At 41.2% G+C, this 24188-nt stretch overlaps 1 protein-coding gene across 1 annotated transcript in view; it reads left to right on the plus strand.

Annotated features, from left to right (window-relative positions):
- The window catches only part of LOC140725099 (serine incorporator 1-like), an 89122-nt gene that overhangs the window by 33209 nt on the left and 31725 nt on the right, over positions 1-24188 (plus strand). The window contains exons 3-5 of the mRNA XM_073040110.1: positions 502-692; positions 1153-1232; positions 23387-23524. Of these exons, the coding sequence (XP_072896211.1) occupies positions 502-692; positions 1153-1232; positions 23387-23524 (409 nt within the window). The remainder of the gene's footprint in view (positions 1-501; positions 693-1152; positions 1233-23386; positions 23525-24188) is intronic.

Consider the following 24188-nt stretch of genomic DNA (forward strand, 5'->3'; position numbering starts at 1 on the left):
AAGAGAGTGGTGTAGTGATGGTCATTGCATGGCAAAATTTAAAATTGCTGTCTAGACCCTGAAGAAAGCAATGAATCAAAGAAATTGTAAAACCTGTTCTGAACCCAGCTGGTGACTATCTTAGCAACTGCCTGGAAAAAAAGATCTGCCGTTTTCCCTGGAAAAGGAGTATGACAATATTTTAGGCACCTGCTGCTCTAGTCATTGGGGTCCTGTGCACATTAGACAAATTAATTAACATCCCTGCGACCTTCAGCACAATGATTTTTGGAATCAGTTTTGGAAGTTGCCGGATGGTGTGGATTTTGCGTTGCCTGTAAGATGGGCAGCCAGTGTGTTTTCTGGCGCAAATGCATATGGGCAATAAAAAGGAATGGAATGTTATGCATGCATCTCTGAAGTATGTGGAATAAATATATGACACAGATACTTCAGACATTTTTAAAATATTTTAAATGGTGTTAGTCTCTGAAACAATGTCCCTGAAATATTGTCTTTTAGATTCCAGGATTCTGCGAGTTTGGTTCTAATACCCAATTGCCTGAAGAGAATCCTGCCATATGCAGAGTGTTAGTTGGTTACAAGTCCGTGTATCGCACCTGTTTTGGAATGGCCACTTTCTTTTTGCTTTTAGCTTTGCTTATGATCAATGTCAGAAATAGCAGAGATCCAAGGGCCCTGGTGCATAACGGGTAAGTTTTCCTTTGGGAGTTGCCTTTTGTATTAAGTTTTGGATCAAGTTTTTAATCATTGCATTGGTTTTAAAAAGAATAAGCTATATTTAAAGACTCATTCTTGACAGAAATCCTTAACTGCATGCAACATAATTTGTAATTTCAATAATTGACTTAGGTTGATGGAATTTAAAGCTCCTTTCAAAGGTATAGGATTCACTAAGAATTTGTCAATGCTTATTATTTACTCTTTTGAATACCAAACAACTCCTAATATTAAAAGGAAATTCATTTTGTATAAAATTAAAATACATGTGAAGTGTGATTGACCTTTGTTAAAATAACCTAAAGGTTTCTTTTACTGTTTGAGTATAAATTATGACACATACTTAAAACATTTTGGATAGTATAACAAGGAATGTTGTGTATAATATAAACTCATTTATAACTAGTAATTCCTTTAATATTTTCCTTTCAGTTTCTGGCTATTCAAGTTTGGAGCACTTGTTTCAGTTATGGTTGGTGCATTTTATATCCCTGAAGGATATTTCAGCCGAGGTAAGTGTAAAGTTGCTCATTGTGAATGGACTTGAAAATACTTTATAGTACTTTTACATTCAGTATTTGAAACTAAGCTGTGTAAAACTACTATGTCTGAAATCAAAGACACTCTGTGCCAGTAAAGCTCTGTGGGGAGTATTGTAAATCAATTAGTGATTTTAAAATATAGGTTGTAATAGCATGAAAGAAATATTTATGCTCTATAGAGCAAGATTGTTATGGAAAGTGTACTTTGATGAAAGCAGTTTGTGGTTACATCAGATTAAATAGTGTTTAATGTTTGATTTCAGTTATATGATTTTAATTGGTTATACTGTATGTGGCAGAAATAGGAAATATGATGAACAATCAAGCTACTACACTACTGTGGCACCCTTAGTTTGTCAGAAAGTACATTTGGTGGATCCCTTCTAATGAAGAAGAAGATGAAGTTCTTACCTGCATGGTTATGCAATTTAGTAATTTATAAGACCATAAGATATAGGAGCAGAATTAGGCCATTTGGCCCATCGAGTATGCTCTGCCATTTCTCTGCTACTCAATCCTGGAATCATTTTCATAAACATCCTTTGAACCTCCTCCAGATTCAGCACATCCTTTCTAAGATAAGGGGCCCAAGACTGGTCACAATACTTAAAGTGAGGCCTCACCCATGCTTTATAGTCTCAACATTACATTCTTGCTTTTATATACTAGACCTCTTGAAATGAATGCCAACATTGCATTTGCCTTCCTCACCACAGGCTCAAACTGCAAGCTAAACTTTAGGGAATCCTGCAGAAGGACTCCCAAATCCCTTTACACCTCAGTTCTTTTTTTTTTGTATTTTCTCTCCATTTAGAAAAAAGTCAACCCTTCTATTTCTTCCACCACAGTGCATGACCATACACTTCTGGGCATTGTATTCCATCTGGCATTTCTTTGCCCATTTTCCTAATTTGTCTAAGTCCTTCTGTAGCCTCTCTACATCCTCAAAACTACCTGTTGCTCCAACTACCTTCATATTGTCTGCAAACTTTGCAACAAAGCCATCAATTCTATCATCCAAATCATTGACATATAATGTAAAAAGAATCAGTCCCAACATATACTCCTGTGGAACACCAGTAGTCACCAGTAGCCAATCAGAAAAGGCTCGCTTTATTCCCACTCTTCGTCTCCTACCAATCTGCCATTGCTTTACCCATGCTAGAATATTTCCTGTAATACCATGGGCTTGTAGCTTGTTAAGCAGCCTCATGTGTTAAGGGCCTTTTGAAAGTCCAACTACACAACATCAACCGACTCTCCTTTGTCTATCTTACTTGTTATCTCTTCAAAGAATTCCAACAGATTTGTCAGGCAAGCTTTTCCTTTGAGGAAACCATGCTGACTATGGCCTATTTTATTATGTTCCTGCAAGTACCCCGAGATGTTATCCTTAACAATCGACTCCAACATGCTCCCAACCACTGAGGTCAGACTAACTGGCCTATAGTTTTCTTTCTTCTGCCTCTCTCACTTCTTGAAGACTAGAATGACATTTGCAGTTTTCCAGTCCTTTGGAAGCTAGTGAATCTTGAGAGATCATTACAAATGCCTCCATGAACTTGTCAGCAACCTCTTTCAGAACTCTGGGATGTACACCATCTGGTCCAGATGACTTTTCTACCTTTAGACCTTTCAGTTCTCAAGAGACTTCTCTCTAGTTATGGTAACTCCACTCACTTCATGCCCCAACACCTGGAACTTCCACCCATGAAGACTGACGCAAAATACTTATTCAGTTCATCTGCCATTTCCTTGTCCCCCATTACTACCTTTCCGGCATCATTTTCCAGTGGTCCAATCACCACTCTCACCTCTCTTTCACACTATGTATCTGGAGAAACTTCTGGTATCTTCTTTAATATTATTGGCTAGCTTACTTTTGTATTCCAACTTTACCTTCTTGGTGACTTTTTTAGTTGCCTTCTGTTGGTTTTTAAAAGCCTCCCAATCCTCTAACTTTCCACAAATATTTGCTCTATTATATGCCCTCTGTTTGGCTTTTATATTGGTTTTGAGTTCTCTTGTTAGCCATGGTTGTGTCATCTTTTCTTGAGAATAATTTTTCCTCTTTGGGATGTATATATCCTGTGTATATTGCAAATATGTACCGTGGAGTGTGATGATGTCACTGCTTGTAAGGCATGACTACCACATGAAGTTTGACTGTACTTAGTTGTGATCAATCAGTTACTTAATATGTCATGTCTTTTTTGAGTAACTCTAGTAGTCTGTCTTTAGAGATGATTACCAGAGAATGGAATGTAATAAAATCAACCAGCAGTTCATGAAGCAATAGACCTGTTAATCATCAGCTTACCTCTGGACTATGAATGATTGCTAGGTATTCACAAGTTTGCTGACAAAAGATTCTGGAAATCAGTATGTAGACCCCATTGACAAGAAAGATGAGCATGTAGAGAACATGGTTACAAAGACTTGAGTTCAGCAAGATAGCATTTTTGTACTTTTAAAATATAATATTCTTCCACTTAGGATTCCCTTTGTTGTGATGATATAATGTGCTTGTCCTATTCCAACCCTAGATACCTCTTTGGAGAACAACTGTTCTGTTTGTTGTCATGCACGCTGCTGATCGTTAAGCAGTTTATCATAGACCACATCCAGTGGTATAATGTCCATCCATGATTTGCATTCCTTTCATCCTTGGGCTTCATAGTTGGAGTGGAATTTAAAAGGAATCTGTCTCTTATGAGCATCATCACATAATCTACTCAGTCCTGTTGGGGCTCTCTCCTGCAATTCTTCTGCCTGGACATCAATGGATAATTTGTTGTGGCCTATTGCACTGAAAAGAAATTACTTTTCTACCCTGCTCTCTCTTTCACGTAGTCCATCTCATTCCTTCCTTTGTACTGATATTCTTTATGTCATGTCCATTCCTTCTCCCCACCTACATGCAGTTTAAAGCTCACTTATTTTCTCTCTTAACCATTTCATTGTCAGACCTGCACAGCAGGCACCTCCCAATCTCCATCCAACTAACATGAGTCACCTGCCACTTGTTTACAACTTGTCACCTGCAGCCTATTTAAACCCAGCTCTAATCCACAGTCTTTGATCACCCATCAAACTAGTCACCTCAAATAGTTGCTCCTATCCTTCAGTTCTCTTGTTGTTTTAGATATCTGTTCTCTCTTGTTTCGTGGCCCCTCCTGACTTATTATTTTTCAGTTTATTATTAAAAAGATCACTCACCGCTAAATTGTCTCTGCTACTCTGTATTTGAGTCAACCATCCTCTATTTCAGAGTATTTGCCCCAGAATATTAACACTGTTTTGATTTACTTTAATTTGCTTGATTTTCTAAGTGTTTCCAGCAAGTCCCACCTATCCTTTGATTTCTCACTTGGCAGCTCTTCAGGGCTGGGTCAGAAGGCTTGATTACCATAGTGTAGCAGGGAACAACTTGCAGTTTCTTTCAAGTGGAAGATACTTTCAGTAAATGCATTTTGGACTAGTTATTTACAAGATCTTGAAATTGTACCTTATTTCTAATGAAACTGCACAGAAAGTGGTGGATACAGCCCAGTCCATTACAGGCAAAGCCTTCCTTACCACTGAGCACACTTACAAGAATTGCTGCCACCAGAGAGTAGCATTCATTATCAAGGACCACACATTCTTCTCGCTACTGCCATCAGGCAGGAGCTACAGAAATCTTAGGCTTCACACCACCATGTTCAGGAACGGTTATTGCCCTACAGCTATGACGCTCTTGAAATGGCATAGATAACTTCACTCATCTCTACTCCAAATTGATTCCACGACCTACAGACTCACTTTCAAGAACTGTACAAGTCACGTTCTCAGTATTATTTATTTAATTTCATTTGCACAATTTGTCGTCTTTTGTAAATTGGGTTGTTTGTCATTCTTTATTTATGTATAGATTTTCATAAATTCTATTGTATTTCTTTATTTTCCTGTAAATGCCTGCAAGGACTTGAATCTCAAGGTAGTATGTGGTGACATATATGTACTTCGATAATATTTACTTTGACTTTAAATATACTTAACCTAGCCCCATAGTGACTAAATGTTTGTTTGCAAAAGTAAACTTCATATCTCTCAACCATCTCTTCAAGATTTTTCCTGTGTCTTTATAGTATCTTATCTGTAGTTTGTGGCACTAGGAGATTCGCTGACAAATATGACAGCTGTAATGTATATTCACCCAATTAGCATGACTGAATTTCATCCCTCTTTGAATTCTTCAATACCACAACACTAGCTTCTATTGAACTGGACCATCATGTCATTGCACAGAAAAAAGGCCCTGGTTCTGCTGTGAGGAGGAAGAGAGGGCAAGTATTAAAATGATTAGCTGTTTGTAACATGTGCATCAAAACATTCTGTGAAGAGCATTCATGAGGAAATCTGCAGATGCTGGAAATTCAAGTGACACACACAAAATGCTGGTGGAACGCAACAGGCCAGGCAGCATCTATAGGAAGAAGTACAGCTGACGGTTCGTGTTGAGATCCTTCCTCAGGAAAAGCATTTATGACCACATGGTCCAAATGTGTGCTGGGGCAGCCTGCAAGAGTCACCACATTTCTGGCGCCAACATAGCATGCCCTCAACTTACTAGTGCTAATGTCTACATCTTTGCCATGTGGGAGGAAACTGGAGCACAGAGGAAATCCATACAGTCGGGGGGGGGGGGCGGAATATATACTCCTTACAGATGGCAGTGGGTATTGATCACAAATTGTTGATCAATAGCTATTACCATATATTAATAGCTATTAAAGTTAAGATTGATAGTAAATTCTTCCTTGTCCTTGATGACCATTATTGCAATTCTGGAGTTTTAGGATAAATGTTCAAAGTGGGGTCCCAGAGTTGTACTGTATTTCCAAAGATATTACAAGTATACAAGATATTACTAGTGAATGATATCCATGCCCAGCACATGGGAATTATCCACATATTGATGGTGGCCTATGGTTGCTTGTTGGTTCCTAAGGTTGTCATAGCTCGGGGTGACAGTGGGGATAAGCTCCCACTACCTATAATGTGCTCCTAATGGCGTGCCTCTCTGACAGCCTCTAACGACCAAGTCCAACTCTTGGCCTTCACGTGTGGCTTGGCTACTAGGCCCAGCAGAACTGTTTCTACTGATAAGAGATGGGGCAAAGGTGGACCATTGGCACCTCAAAACCAATTGCTTTGGGCAGGTGGGGCTCATCAGCCTTGGCTGGCAGCCTGCATATTGAGAAAGAAAACTCTGAGTTTAAACCCCTGCTGCCTTGCGGCCATACCCACCCATGGGAAAGGCTTCGGGAGTAAACCCTGAGGAAGAAATCCAGAGCCGGGGCCCCTAAGGCAGTTTGATGTTGTTTGGCACCCTGGCACCCTCTGCAACAACACTGGTGCCAAGCTGTATCGGCGCTTGCCCTTCCCTTGGACTACGTCAGTGACGTGGAGAGAGGAAGCTGCTGCATGGACAACAGCCGGTTCTTCAAACCTTGCCACCCAGGCTTGCACCCTGGAGAGGACACAGTCCACCAGAGACACAAACACATGATCCCCTGGGATTGATGTCTGCCTACTACTACTAGTGGCCTTCAGTGTTCAGGACATTGATGATCTCCTGAGGCCGCTCTCAGTGTGCAAGGACTACAAGCACAGCTGTCCACAGATGCACTACAAACATGGCGTTGGCCTGCTCATCCCTTCCTTTCAGGAACAGAGTGGTTGGTGATGCTGCCATTTGGGTCATGTACCTATGCAGAGGCTCTGTGATCAGTTCCTGCTAGACCTGGGCTCCCAAATCAGAATCGTATTTATTATCATTGACTATCATGATGTGAAACTTGTGATTGTGTGCCAGTAGTTCAATGCAAAGATATAAAATTGCTGAAAATTACAAAAAAATGCAATTAGAATTCATTAAGGCCTTTAAATAAATTGCAAATCTGCAGCAATCTGTCTTCACCTTTAGAAATCTCTTGTAATACTCTATGCCCCTTCTGTCTCTGCCCCTATCCTCCTTGCTCAGCTTTTCCAGGAAGTCAGTTGAACTTCCTTGTGAGTGTTGAATGTTCTGAAACTATTTATTCATCTCCCCCCTTGTTTCTAGCTGTATCCACACATTTGCAAGCCTTAAAACATCTTGTTACTGAAATTTCACTGATTCAAATTGCTTTCCACTGGCAGAAGACCAGCAGACTATGTAGGGAAATGGCAGAAAGATCTGTATCACCATTACTTTGAAGATCCCCTAATCTTCTTGTGGAGTTGAATGCTGTAAAATTTTAGATTCTTCTTAAAGTACTCTGCTTTAAGTTAGAAAATAGTACTTTAGGTGATGATGAGTTTAGTAGGTTGGATTATTGTTTCCAGACATATCTTCAAAGTTCAATGTAAGTTTATTATCAAAGTACATGTATGTCACCATATACAACCTTGAGATTCATTTTCTTATGAGCATACTCAATAAATCCAATAACCATAAGAGAATCAATGAAAGACTGAACCAACAGGGCGGACAACCAGTGTGGAAAAGACAACAACATGTCAAATACCAAAAGAAAGAAATAAAGAGAAATAATAATAATAATAAATAAAAAAGAAATGATTATCAAGAACATGAGATGAAGAGTCCTTGAAAGTGAGTCCATAGGTTGTGGGAACAGTTCAGTCATGTGTCAAGTGAAGTTCAGTGAAGTTATCCCTTTTGGCTCAAGAGCCTGAGAATTGAGCAGTAATGGCTGTTCCTGAACCTGGCCATGTGAACTCTGAGGCTCCTGTACCTTCTTCCTGATGGCAGCAGTGAGAGGAGTCTATGGCTGGGATGATGGAGGTCCCTGATGATGGATGCTGCTTTCCTGCGATGACACTCTGTGTAGATGTGCTCAATGGTGGGGATGGCTTTGCCTGTGTTGGACTGGGCTATATCTACTACTTTTTGTAGGATTTTCTGTTCAAGGGCATTGATGTTTCCATACCAGGCTGTGATGCAGTCTGTCAATGTACTCTCCTTGACATATCTATCGAAGAATCTTGGGAATAGAGCAAATTTGCTTTCATCAGACTAATGCTCGTAGATTATGCCTTTAATTTTTTGATGAAGTAATGGATAGAGTTGATAAGTGTAATGCAGTTGATGTAGTGTAATGGACTTCTAGAATGCTTTTAATAATGTGCTACTTAAAAGCTTATAGGTAAAATTGAAATGCATGACAAAATCAGAGAGTAATAACATGAATATGAAATTAGGCGAGTAATAGAGCACAGAGGATCATGGCGAATTCTCGTTTTTCGTTCTGGGGAAAGGTTTGTCATGGCAATTCCCAGAGATTAGTGTTAGATCTCTTGATTTTTAAAAATCTATATTAGTGGTCTAGACTGTGTGTGCAAGGCAATATTTCTAAGTACAACTGACAGTATGGTGATTGCAATATATTGAAGAGAATAGCGATATTTTGCAGAAGGGTATAAATAAACAGGTAGAATGGTCACATGAGGTGATGCATTTTACTGGGAAGAATGGGAAGAGGCAACATAGAATAAAGAATGCTATTTTAAAAGTGTTGTAAGAAACAGAGAAATTTGTACAAATTATTGAAAGAAGAAGGTCAGATTGAGAAATTGATTTCTGGCCTGGCCATGGCCTGTGTCAAAAAGAAGCAGGGAATATAAAAATAGGATAATTATGCTAAGCCATTATGGTACGCTAATATAACGGTTAACATGATGCTTTACAGTGTTAGCTGTAAGATCAGGGTTCGATTCCCACTTCTGTATGTAATAAGTCTGTATGTTCTCTCCGTGACTGTGTGGGTTTACTCGTGGTTCTCCAGTTTTCTCCCACATTCCAGAGATTACTGCTTATGGTGAGTAAGATGTGGGCATGCTATGTTAGTGCTGGAAACATGGCAAGGGTTGTGGTCATTGACACAAACAGTGCATTTCGCTGTATGTCTCGATGTACGTGACAAACAAAGTTAATCTTTACCTTTAAGGATGTGAAGGCACTAGAGGAGGTCCAGAAGAGAGATACAAGAGCAGTTCCTGGTATGAGGCACTACAATTACTTTGATAGGTTAAGGAAACTGAGGCTGCTTTTTGAAGAAGAGAATGCTGAAGGAGATTTGATAGGTGTGGATGAAACAAGAAATGGAAATAGGGAATGGAAACAAGAAAGTAGGGGGAGGGGAGAAATTACTGGAAGTTAGAGAAATCAAGGTTCATGCCGTCACGTTGGAGAGTACTCAGATGGCATATGAGGTGTTGCCTCTCTAACATCATTGTGGTAGTAGTGGACCGACATGTCGGAATGGGAATAGGGATTATAATTAAAATGGTTGGAAATCCTGCTTGTTATGGACAGAGTGAAGGTGCTGGACAAAGCAGTCACCCAGTAGCCCATGCACAGGTTTCCATGTTCATCGAATCCTATACCATGGCCTTATTGTTAACTCCACTTTCCAGTTTCCCAACATATACTGCTGACCTTCATATCAAAACTATTATAAATTTTAAATGTTATAAATCATCAAAGGGAACAGGCAATAAAATCAAAATTTCATCCCCAAAATTTCTTATGGGTTGAAAACAATGAACTGGGGAAGGTAGAATGGCAGGAGGACCAAGTTTTGCTAAAAGCAATATTATATTAATGTAATAATTCCTAATTATAGGATTATTAGTCCTTGCTTAAATGGTGTTGTTATTCTGAATCCTACACGAATTCTCGTAACCTTTTATGAGTAAGGTCATTGGCGTCCTGGATGGATCTGTTGGTTTAAAATTGATTAAAAAGGAAATGTAACCTATTCTTCTTTCATTTCCTGATGCACTTTTGCACTAAATGCTTAATTGAATACCCTTGTGCCTATGGCAAGGACAGTAAATTCAATTAGTGGTTTATAGTATCTGCATTTTAAGTTAAGTACTGGAAGTTGATATGACACTGAAGTGAAAGTCTCTTTGTAAGACATGCATCAGATCCAACTATTTCGGAAAATCAAAGCTGTGTTTTCACTTTGTGGACGGTTTGTATTTCAGTGGTTTCTCGTCATTTGTTCTCATATTTTAAATAAGTGAGTCGATCTTTTGTGGGTTTACATGGTCTCCCACGCACACCTCCAACCTTCCTACATCTACAAATTCCAGATGCTGTTAAAGTATTGTAATCTCAACCCAAGAATCAAGACATTTGCTTACTTTCAAAATTATTGATCAGATTGCATGAAAAATACACCAAAATAGTTATTTTTCTGGGGAAAAAAAACATTCATTTTGACAAACCAGAACTAACGTGCTCCTCTGACCAAAAGCCTGTCTGAACTAATGAATATTTTCATCTGTTTTATTACCCCCTTTAACCTACTCTGAGATCAATCCAACCCTTCTCTCTCACATAGCCCTTCATATTTTTATCATCCATGTGCCTATCTACGAGTTGGTTAAATGTCCTTAACGTATCTGCCTCTACCACCACACCAGACAATGCGTTCCACACACCCACTGTAAAAATGAAGCTACCTCTGCATCCCCTCTATACTTTCCTCCAAACACCTTAAAGCAATACCTCCCCCCCCCCCACACACCCGTATTAGCCATTTCTATCCTGAGAAAACATCTCTGGCTATGCACTCGATCTGTGCCCCTTACCGTCGTTTACACCTCTATCAAGTCAACTATCATCTCCTTTGCTCCAAAGAGAATTGCCTTAGTTTTCTCAGCCTACTTTCATATGACATGCTGTCTAATCCAGACAGCGTCCTGGCAAACCTCCTCTGCACCCCCTCTAAAGCTTCTAAATCCTTCCTATAATGAGGTGACCAAAACTGAACACAAGTGAGGTCTAACCGGGGGTTTAGAGTTACAACATCACCTCATGGCTTTTGAACTCAATTTCTTGACTAATGAAGGGGAACACGTCATATACCTTCTTAATCACCCTATCAACCTGTGAGTGGTAAATTGTCCTGTTCTTACAAAAGACATACTTCATGATTGCAGCAACTGTTTGGAGTTTTATGTTCAAAGTTGAACTAGTACTGTGATACCTTGAGCAGTGGCTGAACAGTGAGACAGAATTCATCAGGATTTTCAGGTAATGCAGTGAGAGCTTTGGTGCAGGACAAGAAGGATACTTGTCTTGTTGGTAATGAGACACGAAGTCCAAGAATATTCACTCCTTGATAAGATGTAAGGCTGGCAAATGCCAGTTCTGGAAGTACTGCTCAATTGCAGAGCAATGTAGGAAGAGATACAGCCTTTCCTAATTTGCTACAGTTTCTGTGTTCATGGTATACCAATTACATCATCCCTCAATTCATTACAATCATGTCAACTGTCTTTCAAAAATATTTTGTCAGTCAGTTCTCACCTCAACTGCACAATTCATTATTTCTCATACATGGATTTAGTTCTATTGCAAGCATAGCCATAACTGATGGCTTATCCTCACTAGAAGTTATTCTCCCAGGACAAGTCACAGTACCCAAAGATATTCTGTGCTTTTCCATGGAACACATCCTGCTTTCTTCCAGGGTTAGAGTGCTGCTGGGTGGCTGGGTGGAGTTATGTCTCTACCAAAAGAAGAGTAAAGCGCTCCTTCCCTCCGCTAGTCTGGAGGTCACTCTTGGGCAAGGTGTAGCTCCTGCTTAGCCACCACCTCCCCATCCCCTCCCTGCCTCAGTCTGGGTCACGTGAAGCCATGGAAGTAGGTGGTGGTGGATGATTGTATGAGCAGCTGGTGGATATCACATGTCCTGGTTATGCGACCACTGACACGAGGCAGACAGTTTCTGAAGAGTATTAATATTGGCTGGGGTCACTTGTCTTGTAAAGGCACTGCCCAGAAGAAGGCAATGGGAAACCACTTCTGTAGAAAATTTGCCAAGAATAATCATGGTCATACAACCTGGCACATAATGAATGCTGGTGCATAACAGCAGGCAGAAGCAATGAACGGATTTTTAGCCCTCAAGGAGGAGATAGTGGTGGCCATTTTGGGAACAAGCAGCACTAAGCCTCTTCTTATAGTGATGTTGAAAAGGTTGACAGTGAGATATCACGATATAATTCCTCTCTCATCCCACTTCTTTCTCAGCCCTCAATCTGCTCTGGACATCTAGGCGAAGATGGTAAGTGCAAGCACTTCTTCGCCTCTCACCATTCCCCTCTTCATTTTTGTGTGTTATTTCTGTTGCCCAGGATGTGATCAACCTAATGGTGGAAAAATGATAAGAGCGAAGTCAAGATGGAGAGACATCATGACTTTATCTCACAGTTTGACTCTGGAAAACAAGGAGGTAGATACATGTTGGAAAGATCAGAGAATAGAGGGAAATGTGGAACTGGCACAGGAGGCAAGATGAAGCATGGGGTGGAAGAGCCATGATCATAAATGGCAGTGGAGGTTTGAGATACAAAGCGACAAACTCCTCTACCTCTGTTCTCATATTAGAGGACAGGTTATGGGAGGAATCTGCAGCTTTCCAATACAGTGTTTGTGTGCTTAGAGGAGATTGGCTATAGGAGAGAAGTTGGCAGTAAACTGCAGGGTGACATTGCAATTTGGTTGTGCCTCAGATGTAGAGGAAGATTGTAATGGGGTAGGCTACAGATGGTTGTGTAGTGCCGAAATCTAAATGGTTGGTGCGATGGGAAATATGGAAAAGTCGGTCAGAAAGTTGTCACGTTGCTGCTGCACTTTTCCATGTTTGCCATTGACCATCGGACCATAATACCGTAAGACAGGATCAGAATTAGGCCATTCGGTTTATTGAGTCTGCTCTGCCATTACATCACTGCTAATTCATCATTCCTCTCGACACCACTTTCTTGCCTTCTCCCTGTAACCTTTAAAGCCCTTACTAATCAAGAACCAATCAACTTCTGCCTTTAAATATACCCAATAACTTTAACTCCATAACTGTCTGAGGCAATGAATTCAACAGATTCACCACCCTCTGGCTAAAGAAAAACCTCTTCATCTTTGTTCCAATGGGACATCCTATTCTATTCTGAGACTGTGCCCTCTGGTCCTAGATTCCCTCATAACAGGAAACTTCTTTTCCACATCCAGTTTGTCTCGTCCTTTCAAATTTCAATAGGTTTCAATGAGCTTTCTCCTCATTTTTCTAATGTTCTTCTTCATTGCATCCATACTCTCAAGCATGGAGTTACTGGTCACCTCCACCAGGTCATTTTAGGAACTCAGCATGAAGCTGTTTGTTTACCTTCCATTTGGTCTCTTAGCATGAGTGTTTGTGCGAGATGTGCACTGCAGGAGTTTGGAACTGCTCTGCCGCTGATGTAATGAGGGGTGTGCACAGTGTGACTTCTTCTGAAGTTGTTAACTATCTCCTTTGTTGAGTTGACACTGAGGAAGACGTTATCTGCCTGGCACCAGGCCTCAAGCTCCACCACCTCCTTTCCGTAGGCCATCTCATCGTTGGCGGTGGTGAGCCCCACCACTGTTGTGTCATCGGCGAACTTGACAATGCGATTGCTTCAGTATTTGGCCGTGCAGTTGAGTGTGAGCATAGTGTACAGTGACAGGCTTATCTCACAGCCCTGGGGGCAGGAGTACCTGTGTTGAGGATGATGGGGAGGGAGGATCATTTGTGCATCCTGACTATCTAAGGTCTGTTGATTAAGAAATCCAACACTCAATTACCCAGTAGACCGAGGACTAGGGGTTTGTTCACCAAGGTCTGTGGGACAATTGGGTTGACTGCCGAACTGAAATCCAGAAAGAGCATTCTGAAGTAAGTGTCCTGGTTTTCTAGATGTGTCAGGACCAGGTGCGTGACAAATGCTGTAGTAGCTTTCGTGCGGCGATTCTGTCAGTAAGCACATTAGTGACTGTCTAGTGTAGCACAAATGGAGTTTTTGGTATTACTTGCCGTTCCAAGCACTTTATGATGATTGGTGCCGGTGCCACTGGCCACGGACAGATGTTCTTGAATTTTTTGTGTATAGGCATTCTTTGCCCTCTTGCTGAAGTTTCTCCTGGCAGTTCTGAGAGCTGTGTTCTGTGTAATGCCTTGATGGAATACATGAATTTGAATTGTGTCATTAATTTTCAATTGTATTTTTGTTTATGTTTTTGGGAAGAAGGTGACATGACAGTCAGTGATAGGTGAAGAAATGTAGGAGGGTTGAAAAGGTCAAGAGTGCTGTTGGACTATTTGTTCAAAAGAAGTCTTAGAGTCATAGAAGAGTACAGCGCAGAAACAGGCCTTTTGGCCCATTTAGCCCATGCTGAGTCATTTAAAAGGTAGTGAGGACTAAGTCAGAGAAGGAAAGATTTAAAATGCTGTGCAAAAGCAGCTATTGAGAAATAAGGCATGTTTTCACAGGTAATAGGTGCCAGCTGTACAAGACAGTATACTTTATCTGCTGAGGTTAAGATAATTAAAGAAAATTGATCAAAATGAGAACATATGTTTTTGTTCACAATTTAGCATGCTTCTGTCCAAGTTTTAGTATGTAATAGGAATAAAAATGAGCAATTTCTACAGCTGTGAAACAAAAGTGAACTGGAGGTTGTAAGAGGGATGAATAAAGGCCACCACCATGAGCATTGAATAAAGAATGATTGATGCTGGCTGGATCCCAATCTCTCAGTCTCATGAGAACGATCTGGCAGGGATACATTTGCAGTACTGGATTCTGATAAACATTATTGAGACTTAGCAACAATTTTATTCTTTAGCTTTATTACTGGTCATATTAACTTCGTGCAAAACTAAACCTAATTAATAGCAAGCAGATAGGTACAGTTTACATCAACTTTCCCATCAAAAAAATCTTAGGAATTATTTTACTATCAAGGTACATACATGCCACCATATGCAACCCTGAGATTCATTTTCTTGCAGACATTTACAGTAAGTACAAAGAAACACAATAGAAACAATAAAAAAAGGCACAGGACAAGACAGACAGCCAATGTGCAAAAGACAACAAATTGTACATATACAAAAAGAAATAAAAGTAAACAAAATAATAATAATAATAATAATAATAATAAAATAAATCAGTAAGCAATAAGTGAGATGAAGACTCTTTGAAAGTGAGTTTATAAATTGTGGAAACAGTTCACTGTTGGAGTGAGTGATGTTGAGTGAAGTTATCCCCTCTGGTTCAACAGCCTGATGGTTGAGGGGTAATAACTGTTCCTGAACCTGGTGGTGCAGGTCCTGAGGTTTCAATACTTTCTTCTTGATGGCAGTGGTGAGAAGGGAGCATGGCTTGGATGGTGAGGGTCCTTGATGATGATGCTGCTTGCCTGTGACTGCACTAGAAGATGTGCTCAATGGTGAGGAGAGCTTTGATGGGCTGGGCCATATCTACTAATTTTTGTAGGCTTTTATGTTCAAGGGCTTTTGTCTTTCCATACCATGCCATGATACAACCAGTCAGGACTCTCTCCACCGTGCATCTATCAACGTTCATCAAAATTTCAGATGACATGTCAAATCTTTGCAAACTTCTAAGTAGAGGCACTGCTGTGCCTTCTTTGTATGGGGCTTACATACTGGCCCAGAAGAGGTCCTCTGAAATGATAACACCAAGGAATTTAAAGCTGCTGACCTCTCCACCTCTTATACCCAAATGGGGACTGGCTCATGGACCTCCAGTTTCTTCCTCCTGAAGTCAATAACATGCTCTTTGGTTTTGCTGACATTGAGTGAGAGGTTATTGTTGTGGCACCTCCCAGACAGATTTTCATTCTCCCTCCTATACATTGATTCATCGTCACCTTTAATTCAGCCGATAGCAGTGGTATTATCAATAAACTTAAAATAACGTATTAGAGTTGTGCTTAGCCTCATGGTCATAAGCACGAACTGAGTAGAACAGGGGGCTAAGCACACAGCCTTGTGATGCACCTGTATTGATGGTAATTGTAGAGGAGATGATGTTGCCAATCCAAACTGACTGGGGTCTGCAAGTGAGGAAATCAAGGATCTAGTTGCGTAAGGAGGCATTGAAGTTAATGGAGCTTATTGATTAGTTTTGAGGGAATGATGGTTTTGAAAGCAGAGCTGTAGCCAATGAAGAGCATTCAGATTATATGCATCTTCACTGTCCAGATATTCCAGGGTTGAGCGAAGAGCCAATGGAAAGGCATCTGCTGTAGGACAAATTGATGTGGATCCAAGTCACCCCTTAGGCAGAGGTTGATACGTTTCACCACCAACCACTCAAAGTATTTCTTTATGGTGGATGTCAGTGCTACTGGATGATAGTTATTGAGGCAGGTTACCACGCTCTTCTTAGGCAATAGTATAATAGAAGCCAGCTTGAAGTATTTGGGTAACTCAGACTGCCGAAGCAAGAGGTTAAAGATATAAGTGAACATTCCATCCAGTTGATCAGCACAGGCCTTCGGTACTCGGCCGGACACCCAGTCTGGGCCAAATGCTTTGTGTGGGTTCACCCTCCTGAAGGATGCTCTCATGTCGGCCTCAGAGACTGAAATCACAGGGTCAGTACTCTTATATTTTTGAATGCTATAAGTTTATCAAAAGCCTGGAAAAGTGTTTGGGGATCAGACCATTGAATTGGTTAATGGTCCTGTGATTCTGGGAGATCAATGGCTTCAAAGGTACATTTAATGTCAGAGAAATGTATACAATATACATCCTGAAATGTTTTCTCTTTGCAACCATCCACAAAAACAGAGGAGTGCCCCAATAGATGAATGACAGTTAAATGTTAGAACCCCAAAGCCTCCTCAGCTCCCTTCCCTCCCGTATGTAAGCGGCAGCAAGCAATGATCCCCCACACCCCCCCACCAGCCAAAAAAGCATCGGCATTCACCACTGAGCACTCAAGCATGCATCAAAGCAACAGCAAAGACATAGACTTGCAGTACCCCAAAGACTACTCGTTCACCCGGTATTTGACATACCACAGGCTCTCTCCTTCCCCCTAATAAGGGAGATAGAGGTGCCTCTGTTTTACAGCGAGAGGGGGGACTTAACAAACAACTCACTGGTTTACGATGTGAAAAGTCTGTTGCATCACTTTTTCTGTGCTCTGTGCTCAAAGATCTCAGGTCTTTGGGCACACAGCCGTGATCTTCCGACTCCCACAACAGACCAATATCCTGCTGGGACACCGACCTTCGATCCACCCATCTCCAGAGCCACAAAATATCGGACCTCCAAAGGCAAGCGTAGCTCTTAGGCAGAGTCCTCGGTATATCGAGTAACAGCCTGTTGTGAAACCCCGAGAGTCGGTCCCATTCCTGCAAAGAACCGAAGTCAGTGTGTAACTCCAGGTCAGGGTCTTCAAAAGTACCCTGAAATGGAAAAACAGATATTAAGGGTGGAAAGAGAGCTGTTTCCGAAGATGTGAGCAAAGGAGTCGCTGTTTAGCGCCATCGTGACTAAGTACTATATGCACTATAAGTGCACTATAGGGCATTTTGTAACATCACTTTGTCAAGTGGCTTCAACAATAACCCAAACAAGCTGAAAACAGAACAGACTGCTCTTACAGAACTGCCAAAATGAAATGCATACAGCATAACAATAAAAATATGAACCAGGACATTACATATGTATGATTTTATGGGCATTGCTGAATCATGGCTAAAAGAAGATTATAGCTGGGAACTTAACGTCCAAGGATACAGATTGTATCGAAAAGACAGGCAAGAAAGCAGAGGCAATGGCATTGTTCTGTTGGCAAAAATCAAATCAAATCATTAGAAAGAGGTGACATAGGATCAGAAGGTATTGAATCAATGTGGTTAGAGCTAAGGAACTGAAAAGGCTCCTAATGGGAGTTGTATATGCAGACTCCCAAACAGTAGTAAGGATGTGGTCTACAAGTTACAATGGGAGATAGTAAATGCATTCCAAAAGGACAATGTTACAATAGTCATGGGGGGGTTTCAATATGCAGGTAGATTGAGAAAATCAGGTTGGTGCAGGATCCCAAGGGGGAATATTCTAGGATGCCTATGAGATGGCTTTTTAGAGCAGCTTGTGCTTGAGCCCACTAGGGGATCAGCAATTCTGGATTGGGTTGTGCAACGAACCAGAATTGATTAGAGAGCTGAAGGTAAAAGAACCCTTAGGGAAAAGTGATCATAATATGATAGAATTCACTCTGAAATATGGGAAGGAGAAGTTAATGACAGATGTATCAGTACTATAATGGAGTAAAGGGTATTACAGAGGCATGAAAGAGGAGTTGGCCAAGATTGATTGGAAAAGAACACTGGCAGGGATGACGACAGAGCAGCAATTGCTGGAATTTCTGGAAGCAATTCAGAAGGCACAGGATATATACATCCCAGAAGAAAAAGTATTCTAAAGGCAAGATAACATAACCATGGCTAACAAGAAGTCAAAGCTGACATAAAAGCCAAAGAGAGGGTTTATAATAGAGCAAAAATAGTGGGCCCATCTTCTATCCTGCCTCTTGAAAGGCCTTTGAGTTGTCGACTTTTATTCATCTGTGTGGTCATTGACAGGTGTCTCTGCTATAAGAGACTAGTGGGTTGGGTGACTAACCGCCATTCCTAGTGCAGATTTTCCTGAAGCTATCCAGTCTTTCCTGGACATCCTCCTGTCTTCCCTGGACTCCAATTGCTGCCTACTGCAACAACAACAGTGCCCTTAGGTCAGCTGCAGGTCATCAGCTGGGGATCACCACTCATTGACTTTTCACTCCCTTAGCCCTGGTACATCTCCTTGTGGTGGAGCAGTGGCAGGGACATCTCCCTGCCACCCCCTGCAGTTTCCAATGGGGTTAGTCAGTTCCCCATCTTCTGTACTTTCTCCTTTGACACAGCCAACAGCTGTCTTTTTCTCCCTCTTCAGCCATCTCTCTGGTGGCCCTCCCGAGCCTCACTCCAGTCACTGCCATGTCACGGAGTAACCTTGACATTGATGTGCCAACGAAGCCCCCAGCACAGGGTAGATGATGGTTCTCTGACCAGCTTCCTTACACTCAGCTGCCAGTCTGAGTACTTCAGCTCTTCTGCTCGTGGGCAGCCTCCACTCCTTCCTCCCATGGGATGATTAACTCAATGAGGAGGACTGTCTTGGCAGCCATGGACCACAGTCCTATGTCTGTGCGAAGAGATATGGACAACATTGAGTTGAATTCAGTGAAAGGTGAAAAAAATGTTGCTAATTGGAAATTAGTATTTGTGGAAGTAATGGAAAAGTTTAATTTATATAAAGAAGCATAGAACTATCAAGGGTTGTGTTAAGCTAATAGAGTCTTGTACAGGAGATTGTGTCATATTGGGTGAAGTGGAAACAGACAGACAGACAGACATACTTTATTGATCCCGAGGGAAATTGGGTTTCGTTACAGCCGCACCAACCAAGAATAGTGAAGAAATATAGCAATATAAAACTACAAATAATTAAATAATAACAAGTTAATCATACCAAGTGGAAATAAGTCCAGGACCAGCCTATTGGCTCAGTGTGTCTGACACTCCGAGGGAGGAGTGTATCTATTCGATAGTTAAGTCTATTATTTGTGATGTCCATGTTGGCCATCTTTAGCTCTGTCATGTTGAGCCCTGGTGCCCCCTAGGGCTGCATGCTCAGCCTGCTGCTGTTCATGTTGCTGACACTCAACTGCACTACCAGATCCGGCTCTAACCACATCGTTACGTTCGCTGATGACATAACAGTGATTTGGCCTCATCAGCAACAATGATGATAGAGAGGCTTGTGGACTGGTTCAAGCACAGCAACTTGATTCTCAGTGTAGACAAGACTAACGAGATGATCGTGGATTTCAGGAAGGTGCAGGCTGACCATTACCAACTGTACATCAACAGCTGCTCCATGGAGAGTATCAGGAGCACCAAGTTTCTTGGAGTGCACATCGCAGATGATATCACATGGTCCCCCAATACCGCCTCTTTAGTCAAGAAAGCACAGCAGCGCCTCCACCTCCTGAGGAGATTGAGATGAGCGAGGCTCCTCACCCCCATTCTAACCACATCCTACTGGAGTAGCATCGGCAGCAGCTGTATTACTATCTGATATGGGAACTACAAGGCATCTGCCGCAAGACCCTGCAAAGTATTGTGAGGAGTGCAGAGAGAATCATCGACGTCTCAATCCCACTCCCCCACATACAGCAGAAATACTGCATCTGCAGAGCCCTCAGCATTGTGAAAGACCTCTCCTATTTGTCCTACAATCTTGTTGACCTCCAACTCTTAGTCAGAAGGTACCGCAGTATAAGAACAAGAACTGTTAGGCTGTGAGACTTCTGAATATCCTGTTGTCACCCAGTGCACATTATTAATGGCAGCACCAGTAGCATTATACTGTTGTTTATTTAACTGTATGTTCTATATGTACTTTACGTCAACTTTTACATCTTTGGAATATTTTTATTATCTATTAATATTATTGTTTTAATATTATTTTTGTGCTGTGTGTGATTTATGGCAAAATTGTAGAGGGAACTGACCATTCTGACTACCAGAGGGGATTTTAGATTTGTAGCTTTTGCTGTAACTTGTTTTTTTTATACATGTGCTATCCTTATTTCAATGTGCCTGCTTCTTCAAAACATTAATACCCAGATTCTAATCCTAAGCCTAAAAGTCGAGTTTACTGTCATATAGAAGTCAGACCAATGTCAGAATAGTTTCCTTAAGGAGAAATCTTGCCCGATGAAACTGTTAGAATTATTTGAGGAAATAACAGGCAGGATAGACAGAGGAGAATCAGTAGCATAGAAACATAAAAAACCTACAGCACAATACAGGCCATTTGGCCCACAAAGCTGTGCTGAACATGTCCTTATCTTAGAAATTACCTAGGGTTATCCATAACCCTCTATTTTACTGAGCTCCATGTACCTCTCCAGGAGTCTTTTAAAAGACCCCATTGTATCCGCCTCCACCACCATCGTCGGCAGCCCATTCCACACACTCACCACTCTCTGTGTAAAAAACTTACCCCTTACATCTCCTCTGTACCAGCACCTTAAAACTTTACCCTCTTGTGCTAGCCATTTCAGCCCTGGGAAAAAGCCTCTGACTATCCACACAACCAATGCCTCTCATCATCTTATTCACAGTAGATGTTGTTAACTTTGATTTTCAGAAGACCTTTGACAAGGTGCCACACATGAGGCTGCTACACAGAATCAGAACCCATGGTATTTCAGGAAGGATATCAGCATCGACAGACAATTTGCTGTCTGGCAAGAGGCAAAAAGTGGGAATAAAATGGAACTTTTCTTTTAGCCACCAGTGACTAGTGGTGTTCCACGGGGGCTGGTGTTGTGACCATGTCTTTTCACATTATATGTCACTGATTTGGATGATGGAATTGATGGCTTTGTGGCCAAGTTTGTGGGCGATATTAAGATAGATGGAGGAGCAGTTAGTTTTGAGGAAGCAGGGAGTCTGCAGAAGGAAATAGATGGATTAGGAGAACGGGCAAAGGAGTAACAGATGGGATACAGTGTCAGAAAGTGTATGGTCATGTACTTTGGTAGATTGAATATAGACTATTTTCTAAACATGGTTAAAATTCAGAAATCAGACATGCAAAGGGATTGGGAGTCCTCATGCAGGATTCCCTAAGGGTTGACTTGCAGGTTGGGTCGATGGTAAATTACGTCACAGCTACCCTCCAGATCTTGCAGTGACTGAGAAGAAAAACTCCATTGGTTAGTATAGATATGGTGGGACAAATGGCCTTTTTCCATGCTGCAGGACTCTTATCAATTTAAAAGCCAAATGCAACAACCAGAATCATGATGGGACATTTCAAAGGTTCAAGGGTCCAATTTAATGTCAGAGAAATGTATACAATATACATCCCGAAATGCTTTTCCTTCGCAACCATACAGGAAAACAGAGGAGTGCCCCAAAGAATGAACAACAGTTAAACGTGCGAGCAGCAATCCCCCCTCCCCCATGAGCAAAATAAAAGCAAGTATCAGCACCACCACCGAGCGCAAACGTGAGCTAGGCAATAGCAAAGACACAGACTCGCAGTTACCCCAAAGACTTCACATTTCATCCAGCATTCAACAAACCACGGGTTCTCTCTCTCACTAATAAGGAGAGGGAGGTGTCTCCCATTTTCACAGTGAGTGGGGAGGCATAACAACAACACGTTGGTTCACGATGTTAAAAGTCCGTTTCGTCACTCTTCTACAAGCTTTGTGCCTGAAGGTCGCAAAGATCTCGGGTCTTCAGGCCCACAGCGAAAGATTTTCTGCCCTCCCCCGACAACACACGAGTCTCCTGCCAGGACACTGACCCTCGATCCACCTGTCTCCAGAGCCCCGAGATCTTAGGCTTCCAAATACCAGTGGGACTCTCAGGCCGAACCCTTGGCATTTCGGATAATGGCCAGTCCTGAAACCCTGAAAACGGGTCCCATTTCTGCAAAGGACCGAAGTCTGTGTTTAACTCCAGGCCAGGGTCTTCAAAAGAACCCTGAAAGGGGAAAGTAAGGATATTAAAGATGGAAATAGAGCTGTTTCAGAAGATGCAAGCAAAGGAGTCGCCATTTAGCGCCATCTTAACTCCGCCTCCACATCCGGGTTTGATAGAATAACTTAGAATGTTGAGAATAAATCCTGTTGCTTCGGAGTGTGTGTGTGTGTGTGTGTGTGTGTGTGTGTGTGTGTGTGTGTGTGTGTGTGTGTGTGTGTGTGTGTGTGTGTGTGTGTGTGTGTGTGTGTGTGTGTGTGTGTGTGTGTGTGTGTGTGTGTGTGTGTGTGTGTGTGTGTGTGTGTGTGTGTGTGTGTGTGTATATATATATATATATATATATATATCCAGGGAGATGAGATGTTCCATTAAATGACAGAAAGATTATTCTAGATTGATGCATATTGCACCATTACAATATACATTACTGTGGAATAATGTGGTAATAGGAGACTATGACAGGTAATGGCAAGAAATGATACTCAGTTTTAGCCTAAAGAGATGCCCATGGATTCACAGAAATACCAGATAGAAAGAATCTTGTGGCAGGTCATAGTTGCTGAGACCTTCATTTATGTGGTCATTTTACATAAAAGTAAAACTTGAGGATGATGTGGATTAGTATACTGCATTTGCAGTTTATTTTAATGAAGATTAAATATTATTCCCCATTTAGTGTCATTTGGAATTGGTTCAGCTGGTGCTTTTTGTTTCATCCTAACACAACTGGTCCTGCTGATCGACTTTGGCAACTCCTGGAATGAATCCTGGCTGAAAAAATCAGAAGAGGGTGGATCGCGATGTTGGCATTTTGGTATGTACCCTTATTATTTGTTATGCACTGATGATGTTTCATCAGCGTGAAGCATTTTGACAGTCAAGATAAAGGACATTATGTTCTAAATTGTTAATCAATTAAAACATAAGTAGAAAAAGATCTATTTCATTTTTGTAAATAGAAAGTAAATGGACATCAGATAATATGATCAATCCTTAACTGCATAATATAAACTTAGTCCAAGAATCAATTTATTCATTTCTATTAATGCAAGTCTTCAAAAGGTGACAAAAGGTAAAATCTCAGTTGGATGTTTCAAATACACCCAGCTTGCCATGATAAACTAACTAAAATGTTTTACTGAGATCTTTTAGTCCATTCCGGTCATATAAAATATCCTTTAGCATTAATTACTAGCATTACAAACTTAGCATTTTTTTTCCAATTTGCAAATCAAAAGCAAATTAACAATATCTCAAGGAAACAAAATTTCCCATCTCCGTTTGACCTTGTGTATGTGATTCTGGAGTCACAGCAATGTACTGACTCATAATCGCTCTCTGAAATGCTTTTTGTCAGGGCCCACATTCCTAGAGGAGTGCATCCTGACCTTAACAGCAATGTAAAGGAATCAAAGACAGTTAAAGTTCAGGCAGGAGAGACTGCAGAGGCTGGAATAGAGAGCAACAAAGTGATGGGG

The sequence above is a fragment of the Hemitrygon akajei genome, chromosome 1 (genome assembly GCF_048418815.1).
Source record: "Hemitrygon akajei chromosome 1, sHemAka1.3, whole genome shotgun sequence".
Lineage (NCBI taxonomy): Eukaryota > Metazoa > Chordata > Chondrichthyes > Myliobatiformes > Dasyatidae > Hemitrygon > Hemitrygon akajei.